The 17,285-nt window shown below is 42.8% G+C and overlaps 1 protein-coding gene across 2 annotated transcripts in view; it reads left to right on the top strand.

Moving 5' to 3' along the window:
* Positions 1 to 299: 299 nt before the first annotated feature.
* The window catches only part of LOC119390731 (chymotrypsinogen A), a 31,987-nt gene continuing 15,001 nt past the window's right edge, over positions 300 to 17,285 (top strand). The window contains exons 1-3 of one of the 2 annotated variants that reach the window (XM_037658420.2): positions 300 to 778; positions 12,463 to 12,649; positions 14,044 to 14,179. In XM_037658420.2, coding sequence (XP_037514348.1) covers positions 661 to 778; positions 12,463 to 12,649; positions 14,044 to 14,179 — 441 coding nt within the window. In that variant the 5' untranslated portion in view covers positions 300 to 660. The remainder of the gene's footprint in view (positions 779 to 12,462; positions 12,650 to 14,043; positions 14,180 to 17,285) is intronic. The other variant, XM_037658419.2, reaches the window with a different exon arrangement.

The raw sequence follows: 17,285 nt of genomic DNA, 5'->3' as shown, positions 1-17,285 counted from the left end.
TTCCATATCGTGTTTCGTACGCGTTACAAAAAATTGATTCTTTCGGCACAAAATCTACACTGGGTCGGCCACTTTGAAACAAAAGTAGGCTGCGACTAACAGACATACCGAGTCGAACCACAAAGCAAAGAGGCCGTTTCTCTTTTTCTTTTTTTTTCTTCTCTCGTTTAGAGAGCGTGCATGTGTTTCTCCTTTCCTCCTCGTCGGACCGATAGGCGCCGAACCGTGACCGCAGCCGGCTTCAAAATACGGGAAGGCGCCAAAGCGCAGACCATTTAACTTATCTCGTCCGGAGCTCGTTCGTTCGTCTGGTGAACGAAGACGACCGGGTCTGTATCGCGCCCGACCTTAGTATAGGGGAAACGACATAAGGCTCGCGTCTGCTACGATCACGCAAAGAGAGCCCCTGTACGGCGGCGGATAGCGGCGCTGCCCACCGCGTAGCACGCGTCAAACGAGGCTGACACTCTCGTACCCGCCTGCCGAGGTCGTCAGCTGAATCTCCTCTTACATCATTATTTCATAACTTCGCGCCATCAACTTGAGCGTCGGCGCCGGCGGCGCGGCTACGGCGACGCTATAAAGCACGTGAGCGTCGTTCGACTCGGTGGAACTGACAGTTAGTTTAAGGCGGGAAGAAAGGTGGGCTCTTAAGGAGAAATGGTTTCAACGACAGTATTCCTACCTGTGTCGATAGTGGTAGTCACGCTCGGCGGCGCTACGCCAATTGGACAAGTCATCGCTGCTTCAGTGCGTGACCGACCGGCGTCGGCGAGAGGTGAGTGAAGGCGACGTGAAACGTGAGACTCCAGCCTCTACGGCGTCAAAATAACGGTAGCTATCGCTTTGCATGTGCTTCGCACTGTATAGCCACGTGTCGGAAATGCAGATTCATAAGTTATATATGTCCTCTTACATCTCCGAAATACAGGGTCCAGTTGTCTCGATTTACACTTAGCTGCGCGTATCATCGTAAGAAGTAAAAAAAAAAAGAGGAAGAAATAAATTTCGAGGCAAAGCAACACTACAAAGCGCGTAATTTTGTGTGGAAAATTAATTTTAAATTCAACGTTTTTTTTTTATTTTGAGTAGTGGAAATGAAACCACGTCTTCCTCGCTTTATGTCAGTAAATTGAATCTTTGTCCTGCTTCTTTTCATGCGCTTCAGGTTAATTGGTGATTCTTCCTGAGTGCGATTTTACCCTAGTAATTACTGTTTTATTACGCAGCGTAATTATCGTTTTAGAGCACACAGACATAGTAGTCTCTCAAATTTTCTCAATTGTGTTTGCGGCTTGATATGCGTAATTATTTTCCTGGTGGCATCACACTAGCAGAACTATTTGTTAAAACGACTAACAACTTACACGTTTACGGAAATTTGTAAACATTTTACCTCAAACGGGAAAATTATTATAAACAGTGCTATCCTTCTGAAACCGGAAAGCTTTTTGCAGATCTGATAACGAAATACATGATGTTATTTCTTCTGCAGGCTGTAGCATAGAAGTTAAGTGTCGATCTGTAAATGTTCTGGCGGGCCGCTAAATCATCAGTACTGCTTCCGCGTTGCTGGACATTACTTGCAGGGGCTCCGGGTCGAATGCGCCTGAGTTAAATTTGTGGTTGATAGTCCTTGCTGCCGCATCAGTCACGTATTTTTTTTTTTGTCTGTACTAATGGTAACAGCCTCGTCTACGTCCTTTGCCGACGGCGCAATGAAGTGAGAAACAGAACTGCCACGTGACTCGGCTCAGGTGTTTCGCAGCGATAGATTTCGCTCCCAACGTGGGTGCCGCAATCCAGTACACTGAACGTTTTCTTTTGTTTGTTATTTTATAATAAAGAGCCTACGAAGCTGATTGAAGTTGAAGTCAGCTAAGAAACAAATTTTTAAGTGCATCGAAACATCAAATTTCCGGGCTAATAAATTTGCGATCGTCTTCGTATTTTTGGCAGCGTAAGAGCCAGAGTGCTTGCGCGAGTCGAACTGGCAACTTACAGAGAATGCGATGTTTTATCCCATGAGAAACACAGGTTATTGTAATGCAAAGCTGACAAATTTTAGGTGGATTGGATAGACATGCGAGAAACCCACCTCTGGGGGCATTAAAATTGTTAGAAGCCATTGAAAAGTTCATGAGTAGCTGGTTTTTGTTAAAAGCAATAGCCAATAGAAAACAAAGTAATTGATCTTTGGGCAATTATGCGCCGACGCCAAGATATGTTTTAGCACGTATGGGGCACACTATACGACTCTCTCAGGTTCTTTAACCTGCGCCTAAATCTAACTATACGAGCGTTCTCACATCAGCTCCGTCTAAATGCTACTGCATCAGCCGAGATTTGAACTCATGTCCTGGAGCTTAGCAGCGTGACGCATTACCTTCTGTGTTACCAGGGCGGGCTTGGACGTATCAAGGCAATCAAATAGCTAACGCTGAGATCCAGCATGGGTCGTTAATGTGTGCATATATTTTCTAGGGTCGACAGTTAAATAAACAGGATCACAGATGAATTGAATATTTAAGATTAACAATTATTAATGCAAGAAATTCCCCCGCAGCTACGGTTCCGTCCTTGTAACACAGACGGCCAATTGCCTCAACATAAATATAGCGGTGGTACGTTTAGTGTGTCGTGGAGGAGCGCGCGTCTTCTTATCGCATGACACGACCCCGATTCTTTTAGAGTGCTTCCTAGAAGTGGGCTATATTACTCTATGCGGCATACTGCTCGTGAAAAGACAAAAAAAAAAGAACAGGGAGATATGTTTCAAACAGCACACACGTGCCTTCACTGACCGAGAAGAGGGAAATGCCCCGAGTGGCTATCTACGCGAACCTTGGAATGTAAGTTAATCCGGGTATAAGAGTACTGCCTTCTCAACTCAACCGACTCATTTGTACTATCAGATATTTCGAGGATTGGAACGTGCCAGTTTGGATGATGTTGCGACAGGCGCGTGATCCAATGGCAGAATAGAGAAGAAAAACAAGAGACGAACGCTCGATCAGTGTTCTAGTCAGTCCTGCATTTCGTTTCTACTAGACAGCGAATTGTGCAAGACGATACTGATAAACGATATCGCCAGCGCTACTTATCGACAGTCTACAAATAATACGCCCCGAATGAGAGCGAGAAAACACAATAGCGCTGCTCGAAAAAAAAGAAAATAGCTCATAGCTAGTCGCCCGTCAGCATTTTTCTTATCTCGCTCTTCTATCGCTACCTTTTGTTGCGCGAAAGCTACGCGACTAAATATTAACCTTAACTCTTTTGTGACCGTGCCTATAGAACGAGGCTCACCGGTGAGGCGAACGCGCCGAACGAGAATATAAAAATACGGGCACTCCAATCAACTGGTTGCACCATCTAGCACATTCTGTAAGGACTAATGTTTTGTTTCCTGCATAGTTATTTTTTTTGGCCGAGAGGCAGCGTTTATGACAGCGACTAACACATAGCGGTTCGCTTGGTTTGTTCGCGAAAATAGCAGACGAAACGGTAGCGAGTCCCCCTCAGAAATGTTGATACTTGCAGATTTATATTGCATCCCCAAGCTATTTTTCTGCTGTTTCTAAAAGAAGCGGCTCCAAGGAGGCTGTCAAATCATGGAAATATATATCGGATGACAAAAAACTGTAGAATGAGCCCGGATCGTAGTCAGTTGTTGATCAGTACGTTACGCTTTCTGGCACGTCGATTTTTTACTCCGATTAAAATTATATCTGTTATTTGTAGTGTCTCAACAGTATATGGTAAAAATTTGGTGACATAACCAACTTCTTCAACCAGTAAAGAATAATGTTCAATTTGGTGACATAACTTTCAACCAGTAAAGAATAATGTCCAGCCCAAGAAGGGTACGCGGCCGTGACCTCAGAGTAGCGTTGCGCAGTGAAGCGACATGTTCCACAAGAAAAATCGGCGTTTCGGGCATCTTTTTCACAGCAGAGGTAATAAACATGATTTGTGTTAACAAAATGAGTGTGCGTGGTTGCAAATCATGAAGAAGCAGTCTTATGCCAAAGATGATGGTTCTTGGGAAATGGTCGAGGCCGCCGAAATGACCAATTTCATTTGCCTGCTGGTCTATACGGCCATCGTCGAGCTTCCACGACTACGCCTCCCCAAAACAAGTGCATTTAGTACAAGTCCTATACCGATTCACGAAGTGCAGAAAATAAAAAAAAAGTGCTAAGAAGACAAGAAACTTGACGACTGGATAAATGCCACATGTAACGCCTCTTTTGCCCAGTGGCACAACAACCTTAGAAAAAGACTTTTTTTTTACATCTTAGAGCATTCAGACATGGTTCCACCAATTTCGATAATGTCAGATATTGAAATGTAAATACTTTTTTGTAGCTTACAGGTTTAGAATATATTGATTGCGTACGGTGAAGCCATGCTTTAGGCTGTTTTGGTGCCGTGTTCAGTGTTACCTTTGGGTACCTGATTTTTTTCCCGTGCTGCTACGTACCATATTATGATGAAATACGCATGGCTCAGTAGCAAATTTTCTCCTCTTCTCAATTAAAACATAACCGTGTAACCTCATGGAATAATGCAGTTCTCGCTGGGCAGAAAATGAAATTTGTAACTCATACGCTTTTTGAGCTAGGTCATTCAAACTCTCCTCTAATATTGAAAGCTGATGAGAAAGTGTGGAGATCTGGGCTTGTTATTTGTAAATGAATAGAAAAAACAGCGCGAAAACCAGAGGACACACAGGAAGGGAATGCACACAGTGCTGAACTATCAAAAATGTATTGCGAAAAACAAATGCATCGCCTCTATATACACATGAACCACTCGCATAATACTGCGTCACTGGCATAGCGCAGATAGACCATTAACAACGCAGCCGAGACAGATTACAGGAAACGCCTCCGTAGATACTCCATTTCCTTTGGCAATAATGCGATTGACGGGGTGCTGGCACAGTTTTCACCCAACTGCGCAATCTTATACGCTTCAGTAACTTCACGTGTTAGGCGATGACACTGTGTTTACAGACAACCCTACATTTCTCAAAAAGAGTTGAGCACGTGCATGACCTACAGTGGATGGCTAGCCAACCATGTTGTGCACGTTTTACCTTGTTGTCATGCTCCCACATTCTATCGCTAGCACAACGGCACGTTTGACCTATATAAAATCTACCGCATGTCACAGGAATCTAATACACATTTTTCAAAGCAATCGACATACCTTGTTCTATGCGTCTTCTGACAACCTTTTTCCGGGTTCATTGAATTGTATGGCCTAATCAAGCGGCAAATACTGTTTACTTTTGCAGAAGCAGAAAACAACACCTTAATTCTCGCTTTTTGCGCGATTCCTTTCAAGTTATGAGATGTTCTGTGTATGCGCGATGTTGTGTTGAGAAAATATTTTCCATAACTCATATCATTTTTCGTTCTTTTTTTTTCTTTCATGTTGGGGTCATAACAATAAAAAAGGTCTATGCATTTTCAGTAAACATACTTTTCCATAAATATTCTTTCATATCATACCCTAGTATGATTTTTTCTAAGTACTACAATTAGAAAGTACAACCACTTAGCTTCATATTGATATACAATATTACACTGTATCTATTATATTATTTACAACAAAAATAATTACTAAAACATACAAAATGTGGCCAATTTTCTCACGGCCACCAAATAGCTAATAAAATCCGCGGTTTGGCGTGCTAAAAAGGATAAGGTGGGGCACGCCGCAGTACAGCGCTTCGGAAATCTCAACCGTCTGGTGTTCCTTCACGTGGCATCGCATAGTACACAGGCCTCTAGAACTTCACCTCCATCGAAGTGCAACCTCCGCCGCCGGGGGCTTCGAGTCAACAGTCGAGCAGCGTAACCACGTTACCACCCGGGCGGACAAAAATCATGACCTGAAATGAACAAAATTCGGGCGATTTTACGTGCCAAAAGAACGATATCATTGCAGCGCGCGTCGCAGCGGAACACTTCGCATTAATATTTACCTTCCAAGGTGCTTTAATATGCACATACATGCATGGATGCAGGTGTTCTTGCATTTCGCCTCAATTTAAATGCAACCGTTATAGCTGTGAAGCGAGCCCGCGTTCTCGTGCAGCGCACCTTATCCGTCAAGTTACCAAGGTGGCTACATGTAACGTGACACGATTTCGGCCACCTAGCACAAGCCCGAGTGGACCATTTTGTGCTAGCTACAGTTTGGCCTCGTAGACAATTTACATCAGTGTGTATTGTGGCATTTGGCATATACACACGCCCTACAAGACAAGTTCCCTGCGATTATATGCAACTATGTGAGCGCCTAGTCTTGGTTTATTCCCAGAATAAATATGCGCATTGGTCTCACTGACTAAGTCGATGGTTTTAGTAATAAGCATGGATTTTTTTTTGCTGCTCTAATCAAGACGAAATGTATAGTAGAAAATTAGTTAATCGGGAAATAAAAGCACATTACGCTTTGCTGAACCATACTTATTGCTAAGGTCTTGATCAACTTCGAGCTTGTGGCACGACATAATTGCTTTGTTTCAAACATCTTTGCGTCGGAAATTCAGAGCCGTAGATCGGAAATGACTGCTTTATATTGTTAACTTGGAACCATTGGCGTTCTTGCTCTCTTTTTTTTTTTTTCCTGCGGACGTCAAAGACTATGCCGTCGTTGGGCTTACGTGGCCAATTACATACATCCCGTCATAACATCCTTTGGCCAATGTCGTCTTGTGCATTTCCCGTCAAAGTGCAGACACGGTTGTTCATTATCACCTTCAGGCTTTAGCGACGGACCAGGCGAAGCAAGAACTGCCGTTGTCGAGCTGCTGGTATACTCGTGAAGCTATGGGATGGCGCATTGCTGCAGACCCTAAGTTTACGTTATAGGTACTGAAGCAAATCGCATTCGGTGTGTTTGCTTCCTTTATAAATATTTTTTTATTGTGTATCTCGAATTTCCTTCATGCGTAACGAAATGCCTGTGTACATACTTTTCGTTGAAGTGGAGAAGCACTGGAAGCGGTATTTATTATCCAGTTTGCCACAGAGGGCGTGTCGAACGAGTGCAGTTTTTTTTTTTAAATTTTATAACAGAAGAGAGTGCATCATTACTTATCGAAGCTGTCGGAGTCCACAAACCAAATAGAGTCAAATTTTTGCAACTCATGATGGAGAATTCCACTCGGCAGCAGCGCGCAGCTTTTCTTGCGACGCGATTATTTTTTTTTTAAGTCGGCGAAGCTATCGTTTGTGTGACACAGTCCGATATGGCTTTGATAGAGAAAATCATTGTCACGCGTATTTCCGCACCTTTCCGTGAGATACATTTGCTGCATGGGTGACCAGTGAGGACTTGTTCATGGATGGGAACGTTACTCCTACAAGTAAATAAATTACACAACAAATGAAAGGTAGTCTAAATTAATGACATTGCATTCCTATTACTTCGAAAGTAATAAAATTACTTTAAAATCTAACGAAACTATCATATTCTTATTGTATTGACAATTTAATGATCATATTTTCAAAAATGGCACATTGGTAAAACAGGACAGCCTTTTAATGTTAGATTAAACGGGCATTGCGCAGACACGGGGTATAAATTACCGAAGGCAGTGGCACAGCATTTTAATGTGGCAGGTCACGACTTGGACGGTCTCAAACTCTAAATACTTCATCCAAACTCCCGGTCTCCAAGAGGCCGAAAATATGCAAAATCACACCTTATTCACAAGTTTAATCCACTCCAGCGAATATGTATATACGTTTCAAAGGGGTCTGTTGAATCCATCCGACATGGTACATACACAGCGAAAACCAAGACGAGTTAAGGCCTTCTTCTAGGAATTTCTAACCTACCATTGTCAATTGGTGCTTCGTTCTAGCGACCATAATTCAGCGAAACGTCAATCCCTCCACACACCCCCCCCTCAATTTTTTTTTTCCTTTTTGTTCACCGAATACCTCTTTCCTTATGACTTACCCTATTCCTCACGGCGGCCTCTCGCCCACCCCCGCTTTCGCAATTGCTCTCTCCTTCTCATTTGTTTGGAATGGAGATGAGGGTACGAAGCAGCTACACACAAGCACCAAGGAAAGCAGTTGCAGCCTTGAAGAAGGCAAGTCTGCTTGTCGAAACGTCGGCTCCAGTACACACCCCCTGTTTACAAATTTTTCATCGCAAGATTTCATCTTCCTCTGATTCCTGCCTTTCTTTCTTTTGGATAACAAAAGTATATCGCTCATGCACTAAGTGATGCAGAGATTATTTAAAGCACATATATATTGGAAGCGCGGTGTCAAAGTCCCCATTTTGAGGTTTGACATTCAGACAAACCCGCCTTCGTAATTTTTCGCTCCTTGCATGGTCATTTCAGACGCCTTAAGGGATGCAGACATGATGTACTTGAGTTCGAAGCAATGAGTTTAAATATTCGCTTGAATTCATTTATTAACTTACTTAATTACCAACCCGCAGAATTAATACATTACATCATTTATTGGAGTAAAAAGTGTTTTAATTAGCGTAAATTTATTTTCCTTTTTTACTACTGTCATGTCTGCAATTGTTATCTAGAAGTACACGTTGCTGGGATAGTCGGTTCATGTCTAAGTACAAGTCACAAAGTATGGCTGTTTCTTGCGCGAGGAAATAACGAGGGAAGGGGTCCAGGGGTGTGCTCCCCTGGACCCTTTCCCTCGTTATTTCCTCGCGCAAGAAACAGCCATACTTTGAGGCTTGTACTTAGGCCTGCAATTGTTAGCCGTACTTTCACAACTTCCTCTGCTTTCCATAATTTTGTGGAGTTTGTATGCGGACAGGTCTGCTACATGTTACAACCCCAGTTTACTCGCCTGACTAAACAGTATGGCAACACTTGCAGTGTTTACTGGTATCTACGCCAGCTAAAGCTCTAAAGGGGCTTGCATTTTTCTTTGCGTAAATATAGCTGTTTTTATTTTGATACGAAGTTAAACTGCATGCTAATCCTTGCCGGAGAGCATATAAAAGTACGCTTCTAATTATTATCACTTGCTTTCTTTCTTAAGACCCTACAGTCCGCCTGGAGCTTGGCACGATAACTACGACATTGCGGCACAACCTCGTCAGTTTTGATATTTGGGGAATTTAGCCCCTCCCCCCCCCTCCCCCTACCCACAAACCCACATTGGTGAAGTAGTATACGAAAGGATATACGGTATAATAACAAATGACTGTGTGAATCGCGAACGTGTTCTTCAAAAGAAGACGGCAGCGTCAGCTGCGGGGTCTTCCATTTGCCGAAGTTAATTCTTCAAGAGCGACGAAATCGCTAGACTGGGCCAATTTCTTCCGTGTGTGTTAAAACGTAGCTTTCTAAACTTCTAACCATACAACAAGCGCAGACGACAAACCCATTACTGTAGGACGGAACACAGGTAGAAACATTCAGAGGAGCAGGAAACTCTACAGTGCACAACAAATAGTTTACGACGTTAAGCTGCACTGGATTGTGGACCTTAATGAGAGTCACTCGGAGTGGTCATATTGAGAAGTTAGGGGTATTTTGCTTAGCAACGTCACGGAAAGCCACGGCAACACGGAGCTAAATATTCCTTTGAACGTCAGGAGAGCAATGATTCTTGGAGGTCCCATTAAAAAGAAAAAAACAAAAATTGTTATTGGGTAGGCCTTTGCGCTTTACGCGGAAATAATTTTGTAAATGGTCGAGCTCTTGTCCCCTTTGCCTTCCTGCTCGTAGTATTTCGCCACGTTTTTGCTGTTATACTGTATTCAGAATATTTAGGGATAGCAATATTTTGCTGCCTTTGTCAAAGTGCGGGAACTTTTTCTGTTCGCAAAAAAACGTCACTGCTGTCCTGATGACGTAATTGCGTCAGATGTTATTCTCGCAATTTCGCATGTAAAGCCGCATGACTGTTGCGAAGATGTTCGCAGCAGTCACGTGATCATTGCGAAATGTTGGTTTCAAGGCACTATCTGTACGAAGCGGAAGGGTTCATTACAGCGACGTATCTCTCACGCTCATTTCATCAGCGTTTCAAGTATATGTGACCGTGATTAGAGCATATGACGAATTCGCATAATGATATCAAAGGGAAGTGAAAGTGTATGCGCGCTACTTTCTGGGGTATCTCAAAAAGAAATGCCTACGAAGTTAACCCGTAGGTTGATATACCACATTAGCACAGTGAATGGTCGCATTCCCTGAGCTTTTGTAGCGCAAATGCCTTATCTCAAGCGCAAGGACGGGTGACATACCAGGCCATATGATCTAGCGTTGCGAAGCCGTGTCGTTCGTGATGATGCTTAGTGGAGTGCACGAAGAAATACTCAAAGGAACAACAGGAGGATAATGGGTCGAAAAGTGTGTTTTTTTTATCAGACACGACCATACGAAGCCAACAAGTTATGAAGGCAAGCAAGACAGAGTGGGCGTCATTTCTAGCTTTTAATAAATCCTAATCCTAACCATTTTCTAGCTTATTTTATGTCCACTGCGAGACGAAGGCATCTCTTGTTGATTTCCAATTTACGGATCCCAATTCATGCGTTCATATTTCTTAATTTCGTCGCTCCATCTAGTCATCTACCGTCTTTGGTTGCGTTTCCCGTTTCTTGGTATCTCTACCGTCGTTATAAGTGACCATCGATTACCTGTGCCTCCCACTGCGTGCCCTGCCTCAATCAACCTTGTCTTATTGTCAGCTGGAATGTTGTCTATCTTTGTTGGTTCTTTAGTACACTTTGCTCTCTTCTTGCCTTATAATTTCAAGCGTATCGTTTTTACAGCCAAGCTGTATACGGCTAGGGTATGGCGGATCGCGTACGCGGACGAAGCGACACGTATATGGCGTCGACGGAAAAAAACTACGCGTAGAACAATTTTCGGCGCCCCTCGACACTAGTGATGCCCCCTTTCACAAGTGCGGCGATAATCCGTCGCGGCACTTCCCACCTGTCATTATGCCCCTTTGACTTGTGACGTAGCGATCGCGCTAGCGCAGTTATCAGAAGTTGCGCTTTGGATTCACTATGGAACTGACGAATATCATTCGATAGGAGGAAGAACAGCGAAATGAATGGAGCGTCAACGTGCACAAAAGCGCAAATGCCCTTACAAAAATGGATTTAGACAGTCTCTAGACAGTCTAAACCCATTTTTAGACAGTTTATAGACTTTCTAGATACATTTTTGTACGGGTGTGCTCGAAAACAACGCGCAGCAGAAGCCACTAGATTCTCTGACTTCCCACTCCACAGTAGTGGAAGGGCTCTGAGTGTTTTGATCCATCACATGTGGCCTCGTTCTTGACTACTGCGCGGGTTTCTTTTGTTATCCTCAAAGTTTCGAGCCCATACGTTAACACTAGCAGCATACAGAAGTTGTACATTTTCCACTTAAGAGTCTGCGGTAACTTACCTGTCATGATTTGGAATGCCTGCCGTAAATGCTCAAGCCCATCCTAATTTTTGGGTGAATTTTCCTTTTCGTAAGTAAGCTCACCTGTCAGTGTTTGGCCAAGGTAACCATATCCTTGTATGTACACTGGCTCAGTTGTTGTAGTGTGTGTGTACCTTTTGTTATGTAGTGTCTGTGCCTTTTGCTATGGGCGGCTGGTTTTAATGCACCAATTCGCTATCATATGAACATGATATGAAGGCCTATGGCAATGCACGCTTGCAGCACGCAGTATTACTGCGATATTACATCTCGCACCGTGACACCTGCATACAGAACGCGTATGTTAGTGAAGCATGAAAGTTACTTTCAGTGCAGTTCCAAGCAGAGGCGTGACTGTGTGGTAGAACACCTACTTGCCACGCAGACGGCGGGGGTTCGGTTCTCACTCGGACCCACCATTTTTATTATCTATTTTATTTGCAGCTTTCTTGATTTTTCGGTCACGAACAAGATGATGATTTTTTGCTCACAACCAACGACGCTGACATCGACGTGGACACCGGAATTTCTGTGAAACGAGCTCTTTAACGCCATCCCGTTGAAAGTAACAAACATGCTTGACGGTTTCTCTGAAAAATGAAAGACCCTACCTCTACGAATGACCTGTGTTCACCTGTACAAACGCTGTACCCATTCTTTACACTCCACCGTGGCCTTTAACATTCGTGTTTGATCTCGAGCTTTATTCACTCATAATCGTTATACTACCACCAGCCAAAAGCTTTCAGAAGTTTACAGCTTCACCCATGTATAGCTGAATGACAATTACTAAACAAAACGCACTTCAGTGCACAGTTATTCAATTAGTGAGTGCTCGTATGCACATTGCGCAATAATATTTTTCGATTGTGCAGTTCAGTCACATTTTAACGCGAGTCCACTGATCATTGCACCTCATTTTTTGTCGTGCAGGCAAGTCAACAATTCGGTGGCTCGCATATCGAAGGCTAATGAGCGCACGGAGAAAGTAATGATATGACTTATTGTCGCAGGTGAAGCTTGTGGTCAGCCCTTGGTCGAGCCGCAGCTGGAGCTTGAGGACCGTATTGTGGGTGGACAGCCGGCAGTGCCCGGTTCGTGGCCGTGGCACGCCGCACTTCACAAGCACGGGACGGGACATGCCTGCGGTGGGGCTCTCATAACTGACCGCCATATCATCACAGCGGCACACTGTGTCTGGTGAGAGCATGCCGAGCCTACCTAAATAATTTAATGATAACACAAGTAAAAAGGGTAGCACTTTACCATTAGATGCGAACTCGGGTTGCATTAGAGCGCGTAGAAATGAGTCTTAGTAAATAAGGGAAAAGACGCTCGTATTTGCTGTGCAAAAGCCAGAGAAACGACGGAGTGCGTTTTGATGGTAACGCTACGTTTGAAGGGGGGGGGGGGATAAAGATAAGGGACCTGAAGATACCCACCTGGGCGAATGCTTGGGCATTAGCCTGCCTGAAGTGCTGAATCTTGGAGGCATCTTAAGTACGCCGAAAATATCTGCGATAGAGGTCAGTAAAATGCCGTTGAAAGAGTGGTAGCGGGATAGTAGGAAGCGATCACAAAGCGAAACAGCATTAAAGCCAAGGTCATACTATATATATATATATATATATATATATATATATATATATATATATATATATATATATATATATATATATATATATATATATTGGCAACGCATTTTCCATAAAGAACAAGAGAGATCATTGTGAATGATACCTGCGTCAAATTGTATAAAAATTAAGGCAAGTATCTAGCATGTTCCTTGACAATGAACTTGGACACTTCAAGGTATACTTACACGCATCTTTTTGAATGAAGTTCTGTCGTGTGTCTGCACCCGTCCTTGTGCTCTTCTTATCGACGTTTGTATCGCGCATCACCTTGTTTATTGATGAATTAGTGAGAATATTTTTCCTAAAAAAACATTTGATTACGGTGGCCAAGTCCTTAGCCCGAATTAAAACTGAAGTTGGTGGCTCACAGTCCACGCCCCGTTATAACGGAAACGCCCACACCATCCGTCAATCCACCCATCCAGACAGTCTTTTAGGGAACGAAGACAGATTTTTGAAAATGATAGATACGTTAGGTGATAGCTACATGTATGTGCGAATGCATTTGCACAAGCAGGAAAAATTCGAGGGTAGCGCAGTACGCACTACGCACTACGCACTTGACTAGTCGAATTTGTCAGAATATTTAGACTAGACCCACAGCGATTTAACGAGTCATCGATAACTTGAATCAAAGCATTTGCTTGTTCGCGATCTAACGAACGGAACAAAATCGAAGCACAGCCAGAGGTTTAGTGCTACCTCTCTGAGTTCGTACGATCTTTGTAACCACTTTAACAAATTTACACCATGGCCGCTTCATCTCATCCTTTATATACCTACATATTGGCTGTGCATCGGTACATCACAAGTACGGGCAACCTGAGGCACTGGCGTACTCTAAACGTTAGTCGGGAAGTGTAACAAGCCCATGCGTATCAAACACAAGTAAGCTAGAACGCGGCTAGATTGTAGCCTACAAGCACATGTGGATTAAGTCATGTCATGCCCTCACAGGACTCACCAGCCGGGTCAGCAGTACATCAAGGTGCATCTTGGAGGCCATTATCGTGACGTCCGCCAGAACAATGAAATATGGGAGGAAGTAGAAGAGATATGCGCACACTCTAGCTTCAAGTATCACAGGAAATCAGTGAGTATATAGACAGTACAGGATGAATTACTGTGGTAGTCTCAACTCTGTTGCTATTAACTATCAGTGTATACAAATTGAAAGGCTACACAATGGTAGCGCCTGCTCGTGAAAAACAAGCGTCGCATATCTTCCTTTATCGTGGAATGTGCGCCCTCATTGCTCTTCAGGATGTAGGATGTAATTCTAGGATGTAATAATTAGCCACCAAATTCGTGCCATAAAAATTTCAAAACAAAAAACTCTATGTCATGCTCTGACGAGTTATACGAAAACACATTTCAATATTATTGAATGATGAAGCGTGCACAATAGTGTTGTTTCTTTCATGACTTCGCTATAGAGTTGATTAAAAAGAGGAGGACTTCAAAAAAGGGACAGATAACGAAGCCCTTGTTCTTCCCTTTTATAAGCCCTGTTGCTTTGCGCTCTTTCCACAGCAACCATCAACTATGCTGTGAAAGTACTTGATGGGTTGTTCATAACCGTATCAATTTGATCTAAAGTCGCAAACTGTTTGATTCGTACCTGATCACTTAGTATCACCATTTCTTACCAGACACCCGTTATATAAATTGACCAGTCAGAGATATTTGAGCCCGCACCACGGTGGTCTAGTGGTTATGGCACTCGACTGCTGACCCGAAGGTCGCGGGATCGAATCCCATCCCGGCCGCGGCGACTGCATTTTCGAAGGAGGCGAAAATGTTTGAGGCGCGTGTACTTAGATTTAGGTGCATGTTAAAGAACCCCAGGTGGTCGAAATTTCCGGACCCCTCCACTACGTCGTCTCTCATAATCAAATCGTGGTTTTGGGACGTTACACCCCAGATATTAATATTTGAGGTATCACTAGAAAATAAGCAAAAGAGTACATGAAATACAAGGGAATTCTATTTAAGAGAACTATGAAAATGATATTGAGGTGATGACGCCCGCCGGTACTTTTGGGTCCCCAATTAAAATATTATTATATTGTCATAGTTTTCAGTCATGCACAGGGCCTCCGCCGCTGTCTCACCCTTGACGCCTTTCTGAGGCATCAAGGGCAAGACTAAAATCAATTGTTTGGCATGAATTTCGTTTTCTAAATCAAAGTTTGTGTCTCAGTAGACGTACAGCGATTTAGCGAAGCCTAGACAATACATAGAAGGCTGTTATGGCTCACGGCTGTTCTTTTCCCTCCATTGCGTCTGTCCAGCTTATAAATTGTGCGACTTCATGAACTGTGCTTTCGTTATTACCTTAGTTTTCACTTTCTATCGCAAGTTCTCACTATTTCGTCTAATGTCAGTCTGAAAACATGTGAACTCAGACACTGATCTGGTCCAGACTTCCGCAATGACAACAACAAAAAAAGTATGAAGTAAAACGAACATTGTTTAATATATCTGACATAAAGTGTCATCTTTATGTTTCAAGCAACACGTCATAAAGATTCATTCCAGCATGTGTAAGTCAACTGGCACATCGTTTAGTATTAGGCACTTCGTTCCCGTTTGGTTGAAACGTCGCTTGTATCACGCATTAATTCAATCTCACCTTAGTTACTGCCTACTGATATGGGGAACCACATGCCAATCAAATCCGAATCGGCTTATAACTCTTCAGAAGCGAGCAGATCGCTCAATAGAAAACCTTGGATGCCGAGATCATACGGCAAATGTATAAGACATGGCCTTTTAAAAATAACTGCCTTATATAACCTTAGGCTCGCCATATATATACGCGGGGAATTCGAAAAAAAAATGCAACTGTTTTTCTTCAAAGGTACCTTTCAACTAACATCCAATACAATTTCAGGCATGATCAGTTTAGAGTTCCCTTTTGTAGGGCAGTATACGGTACAAAACAGCTTGCATACTTAATTCCATCCTTTATAAATGCACATCCTAGTGCTATGAGTACTGCGCAAAACTGCAAGTCTTTCAGTTGCTTTAAAAATGCCATGAAGATGCACTTGCTTTCTCTAATTGACTGAATTCATTGCTAGGTCTATTCTGTTAGACGTATCATTTTGGTTCAGTGCTGTATACATAATTATTTCTTGAATTTGTCACATTGTCAGTGCCACAGTGAGCTTGTAAACATTTCTTTTTGTTATTACACATTGTATTAGCGTATAGTATCGTTTTGGTTCAGCGCTGTATACATATTTTTTTTTTTAATTTGTCACACTGTCTGTGTCACATTGTGCTTGTAATCATTTTCATTATTACAAATTGTATTAGCGTATACTACTTCTTATTTCTTAGAAATTGCGTTATTTTTTTTTTCATTTACATGTAACAAATTTATTGTTGTTACTCTTTTGTAGAAATTTGTCTGCCCTTGTGTTCTATGCTGCCTCACTGTTGGAGCAATATATGGGTGACAAGGCCTCAGTCAGGTAGACAGTGTTCTGCCTTTAGCCTTGCCATCCAAGACTCATTCTGTGTCTGTCTGAAATAAATAATCAATCTAATTATGTAAATCGCATGATACGTGTGAGAACCACATTAAGTACTCTGAAGATGTGAAATGTGTGATTTGAGAAGGAGCGCTGCACTTCCACCCAAATTATTCCAGCTTAACAAATGTTACTGCCTGATCTACACTGTCATTGTGCTGCTCTCTATAGTAACGTAGACGCGTATTGAAGACTGGGGAGTTGGTATTGCAATGCGAACTTGTTACCTACGGCAGTACATTGGAACGTATGGCCAAACAGGCCAAACATTTTAGAAAAGTACGCTGTAGTGCATTATTTCCTACATAGCTGTATTGACTCTCTTTTGCATGGAGTGGTCTTGCAAAAAATAAAAAGCGTAGTATTTCGTAAAACGTCAGCGAATTCATTGCAACCAAGAAGCTAATTCCTTAATGCAGAACTCTACTTCATCTTGGCTGTACTCAGTAGTGCATGTCTTTTAATGTTAGTGCATTCATTCGTGATCCACGCCCCTGGAGAGTTTTTCGAGGGTGTTGTCTTCCAAAGCTTCCCTTACGGGAGAGTTGTAATCACTCTTATTACATTAAGAACACAGACAGGTTCTCTTTGGGACCTTTCTCTTCATTGTATTTAACCTGGCTGAGCTAGTTCTTCATGCACGCGTCCTGTTTGGTG

Source organism: Rhipicephalus sanguineus, chromosome 4, assembly GCF_013339695.2.
Source record: "Rhipicephalus sanguineus isolate Rsan-2018 chromosome 4, BIME_Rsan_1.4, whole genome shotgun sequence".
NCBI lineage: Eukaryota > Metazoa > Arthropoda > Arachnida > Ixodida > Ixodidae > Rhipicephalus > Rhipicephalus sanguineus.
Note: the sequence above shows the minus strand (reverse complement) of the source record. Positions and strands in the feature narration are given on the sequence as shown.